Here is a 20,928-nt window from a genome sequence, read left to right as displayed (position 1 = left end):
TTGTTTCAACCCGCTTGTGGAGACTATCAGAGGTCACAAAGAGAAAGGAAAAATATATGAAAATAACAAGAAGAGATCTGGAGAACAACAAGAAAGGATTGGATAGAATTGTGAACATTATTTGGACAGATTTGTGGACATTAAAGCAGCAGCAATAAGATGATTGGATCCCTTTTGGAACTTGAAATATGCGTACCCCCAACAAAAAATTTAAAATTCGGCTTTGTAATTTGGAATTTATGTGATTTGATGCGATTGGTCTGTTAATAAAAATTATTTTTTTAAAAAAAAAGAGGCACATGGACCATTGGTCAGACTGGATACAAGGCAGCTCGTTGTTTCCCTGTGTCCCAGGGAACCCTGTAACAATAATAATTATAATTATAAAAATTTATTATTTATACCCCACCCATCTGGCCGGGTTTCCCCAGCCGCTCTGGGCAGATCCCAACTGAATAATAATAATAATAATAATAATAATAATAATAATAATAATAATAACAACTTATTATTTATACCCCACCCATCTGGCTGGGCTTCCCCAGCCACTCTGGGCGGCTTCCAACAGAACACTAAAATACAATAATCTATTAAACATTAAAAGCTTCCCTAAACAGGGCTGCCTTCAGATGTCTTCTAAAATTCTGTAGTTGTTTATTTCCTTAACATCTGATGGGAGGGTGTTCCACGGGGCGGGTGCCACTACCAAGAAGGCCCTCTGCCTGGTTCCCTGTAACTTCGCTTCCTGCACTGAGGCAATTGCCAGAAGGCCCTCGGCGCTGGACTTCAGTGTCCGGGCAGAATGATGTGGGTGGAGATGCACCTTCAGGTATACTGGACCAAGGCCATTTAGGGCTTTAAAGGTCAGCACCAACACTTTGAATTGTGCTCGGAAATGTACTGGGAGCCAATGTAGGTCTTTTAAGACTGGTGTTATATGGTCTTGACGTCCGCTCCCAGTCACCAGTCTAGCTGCCGGATTCTGGATTAGTTGTAGTTTCCGGGTCAGCTTCAAAGGTAGAGCGCATTGCAGTCGTCCAATTGGGAGATAACCAGAGCATGCACCACTCTGGCGAGACAGTCCGCAGGCGGGTAGGGTCTCAGCCTGTGTATCAGATGGAGCTGATAAACAGCTGCCCTGGACACAGAATTGACCTGCACCTCCATGGACAGTGGTGAGTCCAAAATGACTCCCAGGCTGCACACCTGGTCCTTCAGGGACACAGTTACCCCATTCAGGACCAGAGTGTCCTCCACACCCACCCGCCTCATCCCCCAGAAACAGTATTTCTGTCTTGTCATGATTCAACCTCAGTAGACAATTCTGAGATACATGGACCATTGGTCAGACTGGGTACAAGGCAACTTCCTATTTTCCTGTGTCCCAGGGAACCCTGTAACAACCTCCCTGTAAACTTGGATAACATATGTGTATGCATGTGTGTTTAGTTGGGGCATCGTTGTTTGCTGTAGTTAATATATTTTGATTGCACAACCATTTACAATATTTGTAGCTTGCCTTCCTGCCCCCCAAAGGATCCATTCCACCCAGCGGTCAGGTGTCTGCGTAGTCCGTCCTCATACGTTCTCAGTTTTTTCCATCTCCATCCGTAGGCGGGAGCAAGCCCTGGAGAAGAAGTACCCTGGGCTCTTTAAGCACCACCCTTCACGCAGCCTCCTGCATGGCAACACCATGGAAAAGCTAATCAAGAAGAGGAACGTGCCTCAGAAACTCTCTCCGCACAGCAAAAGGTGAGGAGTGGCCAGGAAAAGGCCTGCAAAGGAGAGAGGGATTGATGAAGAGTCTCTGTCTCTTTCAGTGTTGTGTGGCATGATTTTGTGGGAGTGCAGATGTAGAGTACCGTTCACAACTCAGCTCCCTAAGAATCTCAGCTTCCTTCCTTTTTTTCTTTAAAACAAGCAGGCTTCTAGCCCTCATCGTTACAGAGATGCATTTGAAACCATGCAGGCAATGCCTTGTCGAATCCCAGAAGTCAGAGGAATGGCTTAATAAGCTTTGCTGTGGTTGTGTTGCATAGCTCCTGGCATCCTTCACATGCCCGTACATTATGCATAGTATTTTTTAAAATGAAGAATAAATTAGACATATTTGCTTAGTTTGCATAATTTATTCAGCTTGCAGAATTCAGCTTTTCTGGGTGCAGGATTTTGCTCTCCTGGGCACAGAATTTGTCTCTTCATCTACATATCTGTACACATACATATGTTTGAATAGGGTACACTTAATGGTGTTTAAGGTTTTCCAACACAACCTCCTAAAATGCAGGGCCTCAAAATAAGCCCTGATGCAAAGGGCTTTTTACAATGTCAGTTGCATGCAATACACAGATCTCGAAATGTGACTGGCATCTGGTGAAGAATCTAGGAACCTGAAAGTCCTTGCTTTTTGTTGTTTGCCAAAAATAAAACCAAGTTTATAGCCCTTATGATTTCCAAACAAGCACAGCAATTTTATGGTCAGTATTTGGTGGAATCTCAAAACTCAAATGAAGGCAGGAAATAATTTCCAGTGACCAGGAAGCATGGCTTCAATGCATTAAGCTCAACAAATGGAACTGGTTATTTTGCTACAAGCTGATAACTATTGGCTTGGCAGGCTTTTTCTCTAGTGGCTCCATTGTGGAAATGTGAAATGTGAGAGGCCTCATCAGTATTGGCATTCCGCCGGTTCTTGAAGACACACCTGTTTAGCAAGCATTCTCCTGATCTCCTGACTTGAACCTCCTGCTTTAATTCTTCTTTTAACTGTTTTAACAATTATGCTGGTTCATGGGCTTGTTTATTATAGATCTTAATTATTATTACTATTATTAATAATAATAAATTTTTATTTATACCCCGCCCTCCATGGCCAGGGCCAGGCTCAGGGCGGCTAACACCAAATATAAATTACAATAAAACGTAATAGAAAAAAACAACAACAACAAATAAACAGTTAATTAAAATACGGCTTAAAATACAGCTTAAAATTACAGATGTTTTGATGAAACTGTTTCACTATGTATTCTAATTAGGAGTAGCTATATATTTTTATAATCGGTTTTCTATTTGTTCCTTTGTTGCTGGCTTTTATTTGCTTGCAAATGGTCTTCCTTCCCGAAAGGAAAGGTAGCATATAAAATCAGTAATAATAATTAGAGGAATATGACATCAGTGACAGTAAAAGAGCATGAAAATCAATAAAGCAACCCAGGAACAGCAAAACAAGACCCAACAGGGGATGCTGACAGTGTGAGGAACAATTTTTCCACCCCAAAGGCCTGATTCCCTTCCACGCAACTTTCTGGGGCCACATGCCATTGTTGGGCATTAGATTTATAGCTCACCCTTCAGTTCGCAGAGTATAAAACGGATAAAAACATAAAAATAAGTAAAACAAAACAGCAAAACAATAACCCCCCCCCCCTTCCCACAGACACATTTCAAATGTTGTAGAATATTAATCAGCCAAAGGCCTGGTTGAAGAGGAATGTTTTCGCCTGGCATCTAAATACAGTGAAACCTCGGTTTTTGAACATAATCCGTTCCGGGAGACAGTTGGACTTCCACAACGTTCAAATACTGACAGCGGAAGCCTCAATATAATAGGGAAACTCAATATAATAGGGAAACTCAAAACGTTCGGCTTCTGAAAATTGTTTGAAAACCGAAGTGGTTACTTCTAGGCTTTCGGCGTCGAAAGCCGAAACATGCGTCAACAGAGATGTTCGACGGCCAACGTTCCACTGTACAGTGGTGCCCCGCAAGACGAATGCCTCGCAAGACGAAAAACTCGCTAGACGAAAGGGTTTTCCGTTTTTTGAGTCGTTCCGCAAGACGAATTTCCCTATGGGCTTGCTTCGCAAGACGAAACGTCTTGCGAGTTCTTGCGAGTTGGTTTCCTTTTTCTTAAAACCACTAAGCCGCTAATAGCCGCTAAGCCGTTAAGCCGCTAAAAGCCGCTAAGCCGCTAATAGCCGTGCTTCGCAAGACGAAAAAACCGCAAGACGAAGAGACTCGTGGAACGGATTAATTTCGTCTTGCGAGGCACCACTGTATATGCAACGAAGCTCCCAGGCGAGCCACCCTGGGGAGAGCATTCCACAAACTGAGAGCCACCACAGAAAAGGCCTCACCACCCTCTGGACCTCACATGGAGGAGGCACACAATAAAGGGCCGCAGATGGTGATCTCAGGGTCCAGGTCAGTTTGTATGGGGAGAGATGGTCCTTGAGGTAAGTTATTATGCACACAAACACACAAACCATCCTCCATTCAGGCAAGACAGCATGATCAGAGTCCAAGGGAGACACAAAGAAGGGCCAGCATGGGGTATGGCCTGCAGAGAACCCTGAGGGTCAGACAGAGAGGGCTGGAGAATTGAACTCCCGAAGCCAAGGTTCCCCATTGCTGCTGTAAAAGGTCAAACTGAAACAACTGTGATCCAACAGCTCCATCTGGTACGCAGGCTGAGACCCTACCTGCCTGCGGACTGTCTCGCCAGAGTGCTGCATGCTCTGGTTATCTCCCGCTTGGACTACTGCAATGCACTCTACATGGGGCTACCTTTGAAGGTGACCCAGAAACTGCAATTAATCCAGAATGCAGCAGCTAGACTGGTGACTGGGAGCGGCCGCTGAGACCATATAACACCAGTACTGAAAGACCTACATTGGCTCCCAGTACATTTCCGAGCACAATTCAAAGTGTTGGTGCTGACCTTTAAAGCCCTAAACGGCCTCGGCCCAGTATACCTGAAGGAGCGTCTCCACCCCCATCATTCAGCCCGGACACTGAGATCCAGCGCCAAGGGCCTTCTGGCGGTTCCCTCATTGCGAGAAGTGAGGTTACAGGGAACCAGACAGAGGGTCTTCTTGGTAGTGGCTCCCGCCCTGTGGAACGCCCTCCCTTCAGATGTGAAGGAAATAAGCAGCTCTCCTATCTTTAAAAGACATCTGAAGGCAGCCCTGTTTAGGGAAGTTTTTAATATTTAATGCTGTACTGTTTTTAAACATGATTGGAAGCCGCCCAGAGTGGCTGGGGAGTGGCTGGGGCGGGGTATAAATCTATTATTATTATTATTATTATTATTATTATTATTATTATTATTATTATGCCACAATTGTTCTCTTCCACAGGCCTGACATTCTGAAGACGGAGGTGATCATGGACCCCACCCTGCCCCAGCTGGCCATCCCCGTGTGCCAGAAAGGGCCCCCATCCCCCGGGCGCAGTCGCCGAGCAAAGTCACGTTACCGCAAGGTCAGCACCCGAGGCAGCTGTGGGGAGCTGGCCGACCCGGGAGGAGCCAAGCGCCTAGAGCCCTGCGCGGCCCTCAGGGGGCTCCAGCACAACCTCCTGCTGCGCAAGATGTCGTCTTCCAGCCCCGACCTCATCTCCACCACCCTGGGAGCCGAAGGCCGCAAGGGGGCGGCCGGCCCCGAATCCCCGCCAGCCGAGCAGCCCTGCAGCGAGACGCCCAGCGAAGACACGGCCTCCGTCCCCTGCTCCAGCAGCCCCGAGTCACCCTCTTCACGACAAGGAGCCGTGGGCCCCCCAGGGAAGGCCAGGCTGCAGCCGGGAGAGGAAGCCCAGCGGGAGCAGGGCAGGGGCAGCCGGGCAGCGGCCGCCCCGCAATCCCAGCACCTCACGCCAGCGGCCATGTTGTATCGGGCAGCCGTCACCCGGAGTCAGGTAGGGCCGGGCAGGGGGCACTCTTCCTTCCTTCCATAGGAGCCAATTCCTAGGGCTGAGGTCTCTTCGCCCCTTCCCCCAATAAAACGTGTGAGGGGGCCAGGACCCTCCCAAAATTGGTGGGCATTTCCATTCAAATGGTGTGCATGCACTGCATTTTGTGATCAATTCTGCAGGGTGGGGCTTACCCCCCCGCCCAATATTTAAGTTTGCGCCCTTCCTTCCTTCCTTCCTTCTCTCCTCCCCCTTCTCTTCTTTCTTTCTTTTCCTTCCTTCCTTCCTTCCTTCCTTCCTTCCTTCCTTCCTTCCTTCCTTCCTTCCTTCCTTCCTTCTTCTCTTTCTTTCTTTCTTTCTCTCTCTCTCTCTCTCTCTCTCTCTCTCTTTCTCTCTATCTCTCTATCTCTCTCCCTCTCCTCTCCCCTCCCCTCCCTCTTCTGTTTCATTCTTCTTTCTCAGGGGTAGTCAACCTTTTTATACCTGCCGCCCACTAATGCATCTTTCTTGATGGTAAAATTTCCTTACCACCCACCAGTTTTCAATGGAAGGAGGATTCAGCTTGTGCCATAGAACCCTCTACTGCCCACCTAGAATCCTGAAACGCCCACTAGCGGGCGGTAGGGACCAGGTTGACAACCCCTGGTTTCTGAACATGTATGAGAGGAGAGCAGCAGAAAGGGCTAAGTTCCCAACGACACAGTGAAAGAGAAATGTCTTTTCCTGCCTCCAAAACAATATATATGAAGCGAGCAAATGAACATCCCAGGGGAGGGTAAATCCAGAGTCCTGGAGCCCTTGGAAACCAGGCCTTGTTTCTTGTGAAAGATGCGCATCTCAAATCTTGCGAAAATTCACATGGGAAAAGACCCTGAGACCATCCAGACCAGGGGTCAGCCGTGGGCCGGTCCACCGTCCCTCAGACCATGTGGTGGGCTGGACTGTATGGGGGTGGGGGGAATGAACGAATTCCTATGCCCCGCAAATAACCCAGAGATGCCTTTTAAATAAAAGCACACATTCTACTCCTGTAAAAACACGCTGATTCCCGGACCGTCCGCGGGCTGGACTGAGAAGGCGATTGGGCCGCATCCAGCCCACGGGCCTTAGGTTGCTTATTCCTGATCCAGACCCAAGCTGTTTATGCCAAGTGCAAATGGCCCTCCAGGTGTTGTTGGACTGAACTGAATGGAGAAGTCGGGCTCCTCTCTTTTGAAGGGCTGCCCCATCCTCTTCAGGCTCCTCTTTTTGAAGGGCTGCCCCATCCCAAGTCCGTGTTAATGATAAAGAACCCTACAAATAGGGGGCTTGAAGCTGCCCATCAAGGATCCGTATCTGGACAGGCCCACAGGTCACATTATCCCCCACAGCATTGAGATATTATTCCACTGAAATTATGTCCAAATTTGCTTCTTCGTCTATAGCACGCACAGATTTTTATACAGATTGGTGCCTGTGGCGATCACATAGGGTCCCCGGACATTTGACGGTCTATTGATCCCTGTGCCACCACTGTGATCGCTTCCCCGCTGCCACCAACCCGTTACTCTCGGGTACACACGGAGTCCAGACAGTTGTAAAAATTAAACCAAATAAACAAGTTTATTTTATAAGCATTAACAAGTTTATTAACAAGGTATGTAGGTAGGTAAGTAAGTAAGTAAATAAATAAATAAATAATTTGTGTGAGTGTGTGTGTGTGTGTGTGTGTGTGTATAATATTAATAATATATATTAATAATTATAAAAATAAATAATAATAAATAAATAAACAAGGTTAATAAAAAAAAGTTTATTAACAAGGTTTCTCAGATAATTTTCTTGTCAGTTTCTTAACCTTAGTTTCTTTACCGGCCTATACCTTCCTAATACCTTCTGACTGATTATCTCAACTGTTCTGACTGACTCCTCTTAACAGATTCTCTCCCTCTCTCACATCAGACTAGCCCAACCCACAGAATTATCTTCCCTCTCTCTTATCTAACTCCAGACTTCAGACTGACTTCTTAACAACTCTAACTCTAACTTTTCCCCCTGGGTTCCTATAGGTTAGTCATTTTACAATTAGTTAACCCTTTCCTTAGGAACCCAGTATGATGTCACACACCTAGGAGGGCAAACGCCACAGTGCCCTCTTTTGATGATGCATTTGGCTCCCATCAGACTCGGCCATCATAGTGGGTGCTCAGAGTTGATGGGAAGGATGGTGCTGTGGGTTAAACCACAGAGCCTAGGACTTGCTTATCAGAAGGTCGGCGGTTCGAATCCCTGCGACAGGGTGAGCTCCCGTTGCTCGGTCCCTGCTCCTGCCAACTTAGCAGTTCGAAAGCACGTGCAAGTAGATAAATAGGTACCGCTCCAGCGGGAAGGTAAACGGCGTTTCTGTGCACTGCTCTGGTTTGCCAGAAGCGGCTTAGTCATGCTGGCCACATGACCCGGAAGCTGTACGTTGGCTCCCTCGGCCAATAAAGCGAGATGAGCGCCGCAACCCCAGAGTCGGCCACGACTGGACCTAATGGTCAGGGGTCCCTTTACCTTAACCTTTTAAGAGTCCAGCAACAATCTGGAGGACCACAGGGGTCTGCATCTCTGATTTAAGGCAAGCAGGTGTACTAGAGCAGAAACAAAATGTCAGGCTATTTTGAGGGTTCTGTATCTGTTTCCGTTACAGTCCCAGCACTGTGGACTGTAAATAAGGATCACATGATCCAAACAACAGGAGAATGAAATCCTAACAGAAGGGGATGCTTTTCCCCTAAAAAAGGCTTGTTGATTCATTTCGGGCAACAGGGTTGTTTGCTGAATCCAGCCCTTCTCCATCCATACGGCCACCATAGTTGACTTTTCACATCTTTTATCTACTTGTCTGGGAAGTCGCGCATTTAAGTAGTTGCTGTGTGCCTGCGATTGCCCTGCCTCAGCTGGAGCTGTGGCTGTGAAGCACAGGTGCATAGCTGTCAACTTTTCCCTTTTCTTGTGAGGAATCCTATTCGGAATAAGGGAATTTCCCTTAAAGAAAGGGAAACGTTGACAGCTATGCACAGGTGAGAGGTTCGAAACACTGGCAGCCAGCTATTCAAAATCTGTTTCTGAGTGCCACGTGCATGTCTGTTTGGATCATGGCCCCAAAATCCAATAATTATTATTATTATTATTATTATTTATTTATACCCCGCCCGTCTGGCTGAGTTTCCCCAGCCACTCTGGGCGGCTCCCAATCAAATGTTAAAAACAGTACAGCACTAAACATTAAAAACTTCCCTAAACTGGGCTGCCTTCAGATGTCATTTAAAGATAGGATAGCTGCTTATTTCCTTCACATCTGAAGGGAGGGTGTTCCACAGGGTGGGCGCCACTACTGAGAAGACCCTCTATCTGGTTCCCTGTAACCTCACTTCTCGCAATGAGGGAACCGCCAGAAGGCCCTTGGCACTGGACCTCAGTGTCCGGGCTGAACGATGGTGGTGGAGACGCTCCTTCAGGTATACAGGACCGAGGCCGTTTAGGGCTTTAAAGGTCAGCTCCAACACTTTGAATTGTGCTTGGAAAAGTACTGGGAGCCAATGCAGATCTCTCAGGACCGGTGTTATGTGGTCCCGGCGGCCACTCCCAGTCACCAGTCTAGCTGCCGCAATAGCACTGAAAATGGTGGAATATGGTTTTTTAAGAATCTTGGGAGGTTGGTGGGTTTTGTTTACTCCAGTCTCATTTTAGCCATGACATAGTTCCTTTTTTTTCTCTTCTTCTCGGCTCAGAAGCGCGGGGTCTCCTCGGAGGAGGAGGAAGGCGAGGTAGACAGCGAAGTCGAGCTCCCTCTTCGGCAAAGGTGAGTGTTTGCCTGGGTTAGCCCAGTACGACTGGTGGAAGATGGAGGTGGTTAGGCCTGAGTCTCATCCCCCCACAACAGAATCAATCTCTCTGCAACAATAGATCAGGCATTACTATGAAGCTGATTCAGGACAGGTGGAAATGTCTTCACACAACTGGCTTTGGACTCATCTGTTGTTTATTTATTTTGTGTCATTAGTGCACCTCAGGGGTGGGGGAACCTCTGGCCCAGGAGCCAGTCTTAGAATCATAAGGTTGTGGAGTTGGAAGGGACCCTAAGGGTCATCTAGTCCAACCCCCTACAATGCAATAACAAGTCAGTCAAGGGATTGAGTTTGGCCCACAAGGCCATTCTTCCCCAACCCTCAGCTGAAATCACTTGTCAGTTGTGCACCGGTTGTGAGTGCCTGTTCGCTGCTGGAGAGAATTGTTCTTGATAGGTGAAGTAGCCATTCAGCATCTGCTGAAAATCCTTTGATGGATGGCCCGCACCTTCGTTCTTCTTTTTTAAAAAACAAATTAATACAAATTCAATACAAATTTAGAAGCTGACTTTCCACCTCCATATGTTCTTTATTTTTTCCTCCCTCTGGCACTCTGGTCAGTGACTGAAATACAGCGGTACCTCGGTTTTCGAACGTCCTGGACGTCGAAAGTTTTGGTTTTCGAACGCCGAAAACCCAGAACGAACTGCTTCGGTTTTCGAAAGCTTTTCGAAAGCCGAACGTGCCATGCAGCTTCCATATTGAGTTTTCCGGATGTAAATGATTCCGGAAATTCATACTTCGGTTTTCGAACGTTTCGGAAGTCTTCCAGAACAGATTACATTTTAAAACTGAGGTACCACTGTAAATCGATTCATTTCCTCCCTTCGTTGCTGTCCCAAGTACAATATCTTTTCCAATTTTCATTTCAAAATCCTCTCATCCCTTCTCCGTTCACATTTCATGAACAAGTACAGTGGTACCTCGTGTTACGTACTGTCCCCCTTACAAACGCTGCGGGCTACGCGGTCCGCTAACCCGGAAGTAGATGCCCCTTGTTGCAACCTTTGCCCCGGGTTGCCAGCAGTGGGAGGCGCCATTAGCAAAAGCGCACCTCATGTTACTAGCGGTTTCCTGTTACGAACGGACCTCCAGAATGGATTAAGTACGTAACATGAGGTACCACTGTACCAATTTCTGCTCTGACTTTTATAGACGATTATAACTGTCAGGGCCGCCTCAGGTCCCAGCTCACAAGAGACCAACGCCAAGTCCACTTTATTTACAAAAGTCTTTATTGAAGTACATTGTTTGTTCCACAGCCGAGGTGCGCAGCCCCACGTCTGTTACGCTTAGACCGCGGAAGTCCCCTCTGAATCAGTCCCGCCTCCACACCAGTTTAAGAGGCTTCTGCTGGTCCACCTCTTCCTGTCCTTCCTTTTCCGCAGGGTCTTTCTGCCCCCCTGGGTTCCTTCCCTCCTGCTTTCCCCTGACGCTGAGTCCCCAGACGCCTGCTCCCCCCTCCTCCGTGCTTTGGGACCAGGCTCCTCCTCCGGGCTCTCCGCATTTCCGTGCGCCTCCACATTTGAACTTGGCGCGCGTTCGCTACCTCTGACCTTCCTCTTGACAGCTACACTACTCTCTGTGCTACTCTCCGCCCCTTCCGGCAGGACGTCTTGCCCCGATCTCCTTCCCCTTTCTCCTTCCTGCTCTGCTTCGTCTGTCACACTGGGAACTCCACCCTCTTCACTCCGTTCCGGCGGGGAAGCCGGCCCCGATCTCCAACTCCCACTCGGGGTTTCCCTGCTGCTCCCCTGCTCCTGACGAGTCCCCCCTGTGGCTCCCCTTGGCCTGACCAGGGGCGCCCCCTTTTGGGAATCCTCCGATTCACTTGAAAGACTCATGGAAACCCTCAAGTCATTGTCATCCTCCTCCTCCTCGTTCCGGGGTTCTTCCCCCTCGCTCTCAGTCTCCTCCCTCATCTGTGCCTCTCTCCCTGAACCCCTGACAATAACCTTTCCTCAAAAAAGTTGAATAGAGGAAATCCTCTTTTACCTATGTATAATACTCATTAGTCTGTTTTAAAGTCAGATGCCCTGCACCTTCCAAGGCAGTCTGTTCAACGGGCAAACCGCTTAGACAACCAGGAAACCATTCCTTAATGCAGACACACATTCCATGTGTGCAGCCATCCCATAGCTCACGTATGTAGCCTGCATGGTACCCTCCACATTTTGTGGGACTCTGGCTCCCATCTCTAACCATGGGCCACGGTCAGTGCCGGATTTACGTATAAGCTAAACAAGCTATAGCTTCGGGCCCAACTCTCTTGGGGGCCCCAAAAAAATTTAAAGGGAAAGAAAACTGGATGTACATTTCCAAAATATAAGATAAAAAACAAAATAAAACCTACATACAGCAACAGTATTTTGTGTTGTGTAGGCTCCTATTTGTTATGTGCAAATGGCTTGAGATACCTATTAGGTCCATAAATTATCATACAGTGGGCGCTCTCGGGTTGCGAACGTGATCTGTGTGGGAAGCACGTTCACAACCCGCAGCGTCCGCAACCTGCAGTGCCGTGTCTGCGCACGCGCGGGTCGCGATTCGGCACTTCTGCACATGCACAAAGCGCAATTTAGCGCTTCTGCACATGTGCAAGCACCCAGAAGTAACCCGTTCTGGTACTTCCAGGTTCAGCGCAGTGTGCAACCCGAAATCGCGCAACTTGAAGCGTCTGTAACCCGAGGTATGACTGTATAGCATGTAAAGGTAAAGGGACCCCTGACCATTAGGTCCAGTCGTGGCCGACTCTGGGGTTGCGGCGCTCATCTCGCTTTATTGGCTGACGGAGCCAGCATACAGCTTCTGGGTCATGTGACCATCATAACTAAGCCGCTTCTGGCGAACCAGAGCAGCACACGGAAACGCTGTTTACCTTCCCGCCAGAGCGGTACCTACAGTGGTAGACGAAAGGGTTTTCCGTTTTTTGAGTCGTTCCGCAAGACGAATTTCCCTATGGGCTTGCTTCGCAAAACGAAATGTCTTGCGAGTTCTTGCGAGTTTGTTTCCTTTTTCTTAAAGCCGCTAAGCCACTAAGTCATTAATAGCCGCTAAGCCGCTAATAGCCGTGCTTCGCAAGACGAAAAAACCGCAAGATGAAGAGACTCGCGGAACGGATTAATTTCGTCTTGCGAGGCACCACTGTATTTATCTACTTGCACTTTGACGTGCTTTCAAACTGCTAGGTGGGCAGGAGCAGGGACCGAGCAACGGGAGCTCACCCCATCGCGGGGATTCGAACCGCCGACCTTCTGATCGGCAAGTCCTAGGCTCTGGGGTTTAACCCACAGCTCCACCCGTGTCCCCTATATTCAACACACACACAAAAAGACAATTTGTAGTTGACAAAGGATGGCTGGACATATAAAGGGCCCCATTACCTTCAGTAGATCAGGGCCTCATCAAACCTAAATCTGGCCCTGGCCACGGTGGCTGAGTTGGAGGCCAGTGAGGTTGACTAGCCTGGCACCCCCATTGCCACACATCATGGGTCCATGTTGCCAGAGGGCTTCATATTTTCTCTCTCTCTCTCTCACCTGACCCAGGTGGCCTCAGGCAATGAGCAAGCGGCAGTCGCTCTCCACTTTCAGCTCCGAGAACTTCTCCGATGGGGACGGCGAGGAGGGCACTGCCAGCGAGGGCACCACAGCATCCCACAGTGGCGGCACGCCAGATGTGGCCAGCACCAACACAGACGAGCGCCTAGATGCCGAGCGCTCGGACGACGACATCCTGGGGCACTCGGACGGGCTGTCCGAAAAGGAGGCGGCCATCCAGCTTGTCAAACGCCAGCTCAGTGCCGAGCAGAACCCTGGAGAGGTGGGTGCAGTGCGAGAATGGCAGGGTGCTGGCATCCATTTCAGAGGCCGGGACTTTGTTCTGCCTGTGGGTTTCCCCCTGGTGGTGAACCTGGGCAATGCAGGAGCTTTGAGAAGGCTGTGAGGTCACTTTCACTGGTGCAGGAAAGCCCAAAATGTAGGTTAACTGCAGCCCCGGAGGCCATTGCCTGTTCCTGCACTTATCTGGTTTTGGTGGCTTCTGGTCTGTTGTTAACGTGCATAAGACTGCACCATCAGCAAACGTGGAAGCGGACAGAATTCAGCATTGTGCGTGGATTAGCTCACTATTTTATTTTTACATTATTAAATTTCAAGCTGCGTAGGAGGGGAAATTCCCAAGCCAGAAAGAGAACCGAGTGAGATTGCCAGCGTTCAACCCCTCTCCCTGACAAACCCTTTGCCCTTCCCTGTGCCTAGCAGAAGGAACCTAAATGTGGATCAAATGCAAGATTAACTTTTTCATTTTTCTGGGTGTGGAATATTTGCTTTAAAGGATCCTGCTGCCCTCTCGAGGTTAAAGGCAAAGGGACCCCTGACCATTAGGTCCAGTCATGGCCGACTCTGGGGTTGTGGCGCTCATCTCGCTTTATTGGCCAAGGGAGCCGGCGTACAGCTTCCGGGTCATGTGGCCAGCATGACTAAGCCGCTTCTAGCAAACCAGAGCAGCGCACAGAAACGCCGTTTACCTTCCCGCTGGAGTGGTACCTATTTATCTACTTGCACTTTGACGTGCTTTTGAACTGATAGGTTGGCAGGAGCAGGGACTGAGCAATGGGAGCTCAGCCGGTGGCAGGGATTCGAACTGCCGACCTTCTGATCAGCAAGTCCTAGGCTCTGTGGTCTAACCCACAGCGCCACCCGCGTTGAGGTTGCTGGGCTGCAAATCACATCAGCCCTGGGCTCACTAGGGGTGGTGGGAGCCGCGGTCTAGTCGCATCTGGAAGGTCCCAGGTCCCCCATCCCAGCTTTAATGAAGAGTATGCACTGGTATGATGGAAGTGGGCAGAAAAAAGGTTTTCTCCCTCTCTCACAGCAACGTTTGAACTCGGGAACATCCAGTGAAGCTGAATGTCGGGAGATTCAAGACAGACAAAAACTTCTTCATTCAGGGCATAGTTTAGCTGTGGAACTCATGTCCACAAGGGGCAATAATGGCCATTTTGAAAGAGGATTAAATGCATTCAAGGAGGATAAGTGGCTACTAGTCATGACCGCTATGCTCTGCCTCTACCGTCAAGAGGCGGTATGCTTCTAAATGCCAGATTGAGGGGAGTGTTGTTGCAATGATGTCCTGCTTGCGTTCTTTCCTCAGACATCTGGTTGGCCACTGTAAGAACAGGATGCTGGACTAGATGAGGGACTGGCCTGATACAGCGGAGCATTGGTTAAAGCTGCTTCCTTGCAGCCCAATTCAGGGCCACAAGTGGCCTCATGCTGGGTGTTTATCAGTATGCAGAAGATACCCAGCTCTACCTCTCTTTTAAATCAGAACCAGTGAAGGCATTGAAGGTCCTGTGTGAGTGCCTGGAGGCAGTTGGAGGATGGATAGAGGCAAACAGATTGAGGTTGAATCCTGACAAGGCAGTACTGTTTTGGAGGGACAGGAGGCGGGTGGGTGTGGAGGATTCCCTGGTCCTGAATGGGGTAACTGTGCCCCTGAAGGACCAGGTGTGCAGCCTGGGAGTCATTTTGGACTCACAGCTGTCCATGCAGGTGCAGGTCAATTCTGTGTCCAGGGCGGCTGTCTACCAGCTCTATCTGGTATGCAGGCTGAGACCCTAACTGCCCGCAGAGTGTCTCGCCAGAGTGGTGCATGCTCTAGTTATCCTGCCACTTGGACGACTGCAATGTGCTCTACATGGGGCTACCTTTGAAGGTGACTTAATCCAGAATGCGGCAGCTGGACTGGTGAGTGGGAGTGGTCACCAAGACCATGTAACACCGGTCTTGAAAGACCTACATTGACTCCCAGTACGTTTCCGAGCACAATTCAAAGTGTTGGTAAAGGTAAAGGGACCCTTGACCATTGGGTCTAATCGTGACCGACTCTCTGGTTGCGGCGCTCATCTCGCTTTATTGGCCGAGGGAGCCGGCGTACAGCTTCTGGGTCATGTGGCCAGCATGACTAAGCCGCTTCTGGTGAACCAGAGCAGCGCACGGAAATGCCATTGATGCTGACCCTTAAAGCCCTAAATGGCCTCAGTCCAGTATACCTGAAGGAGCGGACACTGAGGTCCAGCTCCGAGGGCCTTCTGGCGGTTCCCTCACTGCAAGAAGCGAAGTTACAGGGAACCAGGCAGAGGGCCTTCTTGGTAGTGGCACCCGCCCTGTGGAACAGCCTGTCATCAGATGCCAAGGAAATAAACAACTACAGTGGTACCTCTGGTTATGAACTTAATTTGTTCCAGAGGCCGTTCTTAAGCTGAAACCGTTCTTATCCTGAGGCACGCTTTTGCTCATGGGGCCTCCCGCTGCACCCGCACCTCTGGCGCACGATTTTTGTTCGCATCCTGGGGCAAAGTTTGCAACAAGGAGCAGCTACCTCCGGGTTAGCGGAGCTCGTAACCTAAAGTGTTCGTAACCAGAGGTACCACTGTATCTGACTTTTAGAAGACATCTGAAGGCGGCCCTGTACAGGGAATTTTTTAATGTTTGGTGTTATTAATATTTTGTTGGGAGCCACCCAGAGTGGCTGGGTTTAAATAACAAATTATTATATTATTGGGAATTATTTCTTCACATGCCCCAATTTCCTCACACTCTCCCTCTCCTTCCAGGACGCTGCTGCCTACGAGGATTCGGACTGCGACAGTGCCGAACTGGACCATTCAGGCAGCGGGGAGACGCAGAGACTCCAGGACATGCCCAGTTTGTGATTGCACCTGTTTGGCTTTTCCTCCCCCAGGTTGTACAGACCCCTGGGCCTTCCCTGCACCACAACCACCTCCCCAGATATTTATATAAATAATCTATAAAAGCTCTATATAAATCTATATATCTCATAATCTCTGGAAGGAGAGCCAGTGTGCCTCATCCCTCCGTCCCGTCCCTGCCTTCTTCTGGACTGGTTGTGGGGTCAAGGGCCCCTTCCCCGCCACCGGGGCTTGCAGTTTCCACTTGGGGCAGCTGGAGACGTGGAACAAACGGACACGCAAACCCTGCAGCCGTCGGCTCCGCAACTAAGCAGGGGAGGCTTTCGATACACGCAGAAAGCAGTCGATCCCTTCTGTTCTGCTGCCTCAAGAGTCCTGGACATTGTGGGCCCCAGCAGAGGACCAACGAGCTCTAACCAGGCCCAGGGAGTCAGCGATGCGCCCGTGGGGCAGAGAGAGAAGACCCAGGCTGGGGAATGGTGCGTTCTTCTACCAAATGAAGCGGCAAGGAGCTCTCGGCGCACTGGCAAGGCTCAAACATCTTAGCTGGACCAGGCACATTCCAGGTGCCAGACTGTTTCTGATCTGGACTCAATGCATGTTTGGGCCGCAGTCAGCACGGAAACCTCCCCCTACCCAGAGCTTGGGAATAAGTTGTTTTCCTTCCCCTTGCCCCCAATATAGCCCTCCCCAAAAGTAACAACCAAAGCCTGAGCGCAACAAGCCCTCTTCTCTTCCAACAGTCCTTCCTTCCTTCCTCCCTCCCTCCCATACTGTATATATGTGTACACACACACACGGAAACACACACACAGACACACACACACACACACACACACACACACACACTTGATGTGGCCCATTCCAATGGTGGAATGGGGAGAAAAACCTGCTCCATTTCTCCCCTGCTGGCACCAACATGCACTGCACTTTTCAAGTAATTTATTTATTTTTTAATTTATAACGAGAAATGTTTACATTTGCACTTAACACGTGTCTCTGTCAGATGGGTCTGTGTAACGGGGGGGGGGGGGAGCGGGGAGGGAAGCGAGAGATAGAGAGATCGTGCGCACGGACGGACAAGGCAGGAATTGGGATTTCTGATCCCAACGCTCGATTCTGGCGAAAGCCTTTTAACGCTTAAAAAGGGGGGAAGGGGAGTCTGTTGAGCGTACCCCGGCGAGGAAGAATCCCCTTTCCTCTTGGTTTCTCAGGTGAAGGTCCTGGTTTGGAGAAATATGTCCCTCTCCTTTAATGTTTGTCGTTTACTTGTGTTTGGTTAAAAACACCAAGGGTGTGAGAGCTTAGAGCAGGGGTGGACGCGAAAGGGTTTTTTAAAAAAGAGAGAGGGGGAAACCCGCTCCTGGTGCAAAAAGATAAACTAAGGCAGGGTTTCTCAGCCACAGATTTTGGGACCAGCACATTTCCCCGCACACTCTGCCATTTTGTCAAAGCAGCCTGGGCGGCGGAGGTGGGGGACAACTAAGCTGAGACTACTGGGAAAGAGACGAGTTCCTGAAACGAAACAGAACTGGCTAAAAAATGTCTTCCTCTGCTCACTAGCACGATGAGCTGTGGCTTTTGTGACACCCCCTGCCCAGCTTATTTGCATATGGGGGGGTCCCCCTCCAGTGCGCATTTTGCCTCCTGCCAGATCCTTGCTCACAGTCCTTACCAGAACAGCAGCGAAACAGATAACAGTGCACCTGAATGCTTGCAAAATATACCTGGCTTGATTTGTGATATGTTAACAGGGGGTGTCCCTGCCTGGCCATCTGATTTCCTTCTGGGGGGAGGCTGGCTGGCTGTGGTTCGCTTGCTCCCATCGTCGAAAGCCCTCCCCAGACGCAGAATGCAAACCAAGTCCGGCATTTTAACCGCAATGCATGCTCCAGTTGAAAAGACCTGCCCGTTTTGACAGCAGCACTGCCCTGGTGCTAATTCCCTTTCTGCCCACAAGGGGGCAGGGGTTGCCTGCCCTTCCTTGCTTGGTTTTACTGCCACAGCTGCATTTTTTCCTATTTAAGGGGGAATGCAGCAGCTTTTGGTGGGGAGAATTCAGTGCAACCAGGAGTAGGCTTTGCATGATGCTGCACAAGCCTAATACAGCAGCCTGTGGCAAAACACAACCTGAGCACGCTACAGGTGAGGTGCTGCCACTGATGGTGCTAAATCAGGTGGACTAGGGACGTGAGATGTCGTAAGGCAGCATATAGCCTCCAGAAGCCCCTGCCTTATACCTGCTGCTCCACCTTCTGTGGTGCTAAGAGTGGCATGCTGGGAAATTTCTTTCCACTGCCCACTAATCCAAGGCCCCCATGCGCCACTGCTACACCCGCTTTGCTTTAGGGATCTGATCTGCTACAGCGCAAACCAAGGCAGCCCACTCTTCAGCTAGGCTCACGTGGACAGTCTCCTTCAGCTCTAATTCAGCAGGTTAATTCTGTGTCCAGGGCAGCTGTCTACCAGCTCCATCTGGTACGCAGGCTGAGACCCTTCCTGCCCGCAGACTGTCTTGCCAGAGTGGTGCATGCTCTGGTTATCTCCCGCTTGGACTACTGCAGTGCGCTCTACATGGGGTTACCTTTGAAGGTGATCCGGAAACTGCAATTAATCCAGAATGTGGCCGCTAGACTGGTGACTGGGAGTGGCTGCCGGGACCACATAACACCGGTCCTGAGAGAGCTGCATTGGCTCCCAGTACGTTTCCGAGCACAATTCAAAGTGTTGGTGCTGACCTTTAAAGCCCTAAACGGCCTCGGCCCAGTAGACCTGAAGGAGCGTCTCCACCCCCATCATTCAGCCCAGACACTGAGATCCAGCACTGAGGGCCTTCTGGCGGTTCCCTCATTGAGAGAAGTGAGGTTACAGGCAACCAGGCAGAGGGCCTTCTCGGTAGTGGCGCCCGCCCTGTGGAACACCCTCCCTTCAGATGTGAAGGAAATAAGCAGCTATCCTATCTTTAAAAGACATCTGAAGGCAGGCAGCCCTGTTTAGGGAGGTTTTTAATATTTAATATTTAACACTCAATTGGGAGCCGCCCAGAGTGGCTGGGGAAAGTCAGCCAGATGGGTGGGGTATAAATAAATTATTATTATTATTATTATTATTATTATTATTATTATTATTATTATTATTAAATAGACCAGCCGAAGAGATATGTGTATTACTATATTGTTCTTTGCACAGCTGTACCTCCTCTGTTGGCTAAACAGAATCTGGCACTCAAACCCAATTGCCATTGAAGAGAATTTTTTAGCCCACAGGGATGCATAGAATTGCAAAGAGCAATAAAAGTTTGAAGTCAGTGGGCACTGGCAGCTAGGAGCAACAAACACTCCCCGCCCCCACCTACATGTTTGAATCTTCTGTGCGTTTGCTGCACAGCAGCCTCACACAGGAATAGCAACATGCTTTTCAATAAAAAAGGAAACTTTAAGGTTCTCCCAATTTTGCACCACCTTTCTGCTTCCAAATGGCTCCAGTTATCGTTAGAGCTATTGCTTTTCCCACAGGGCAAAGAAAGGATTTCAAGATGCTTGAATATTTGTTGCTTTGTTTAAATAGGTTTTTAAAAGGGAGGAGGGAACCTCCCCGCGAAAAATTGGTCAATCCCTTTAAAACTTGCAGCCCCTGTGATAATGCAACCAGTACTGTTTCCACTGGGGTCTCTTGAGGCCACAGGGCAGCACCCACGTCCCCCCCCCCCCGGTAGATGGTGTGAGCAGGGAACGTAAGCAGCACTGCCTAGCGGGTAAAGACAAACCATTGCGCAACCTCCTTGAGATGTCAGAGCCCATTTCTTCCATCAACTTGAGGCCCCAGGTCTTCCAGGCAAGAGCTCAGTTATAGGACATCTGAACAGATGGACTAAAGGGATCGTGCCAAAAAGTCCATTAACTCCAACAGCAGGTAGGAAGAGTATGAAATCTGCCAGCTCTGCAGTTAGGCACACAGGACATTGCAAGCCAATCTCCAGCTGGCAGCAGTTTTCACAGTGTTCAATACTGTAGAGTTACTCCAACCAAAGGCCAAAGGGGGAGACAGACTGCTTCCTACATACTTCCCCAGCAGTAAGGACAGCCAGAAGCCCTCCCTGTCACAGTCTTTCAAGCAAGGCGTGAGATTGGGGGGGGGGGCAGATCTGTACTAGCATCTGCTAACAGCGCGATGGGAAATCTCACAAAGATTTAGAAGAGCACAGCCAGTTCACACTAATCTTGTTTAAATACACTGCTTGGCCCATCCTGAAGTCTTGCGATGGCAAAGTAATCTTAAATGTAAAATGTCTCATTAAAACTCCATGAAAAACCAACAATTCTGAAAATTCACGTGTATCGTAGCTTCTTGCCCCCCTTAGCCCAAATAGACTAAATTATGCAGTTCAGAGCGTGTTTAAATTTTCCCTGAATTGGAAGGGTTTGATCCTTTCTAAGGCAGAGCCCAGATAGTCATTCCAGTTCCCTCCACAAGATCTTAACAGTGGTTTCCCATGTATGCTCAAGTTTGGCAAATCTGCTTGAAGACTTCACTTTCTAGCCTGCCCCTCCAGATATGGAGCTCTGATTGTTAAGAGCATGTGCTTGGCAGCTCTACAAAAAATGTTATTTTGAAATGTTAGGGGTTGGAAGGCAAGAAAAATTCTCTAGATTT

The 20,928-nt window shown here is 49.2% G+C and overlaps 1 protein-coding gene across 1 annotated transcript in view; it reads left to right on the top strand.

Moving 5' to 3' along the window:
• The window catches only part of MAP3K12 (mitogen-activated protein kinase kinase kinase 12), a 122,970-nt gene extending 102,042 nt beyond the window's left edge, over nt 1-20,928 (top strand). The window contains exons 10-14 of the mRNA XM_028721558.2: nt 1,615-1,752; nt 5,139-5,694; nt 9,444-9,514; nt 13,109-13,382; nt 16,180-20,928. Coding sequence (XP_028577391.2) covers nt 1,615-1,752; nt 5,139-5,694; nt 9,444-9,514; nt 13,109-13,382; nt 16,180-16,278 — 1,138 coding nt within the window. The 3' untranslated portion in view covers nt 16,279-20,928. The remainder of the gene's footprint in view (nt 1-1,614; nt 1,753-5,138; nt 5,695-9,443; nt 9,515-13,108; nt 13,383-16,179) is intronic.

The sequence above is a fragment of the Podarcis muralis genome, chromosome 2 (assembly GCF_964188315.1).
Source record: "Podarcis muralis chromosome 2, rPodMur119.hap1.1, whole genome shotgun sequence".
NCBI lineage: Eukaryota > Metazoa > Chordata > Lepidosauria > Squamata > Lacertidae > Podarcis > Podarcis muralis.
Note: the sequence above shows the minus strand (reverse complement) of the source record. Positions and strands in the feature narration are given on the sequence as shown.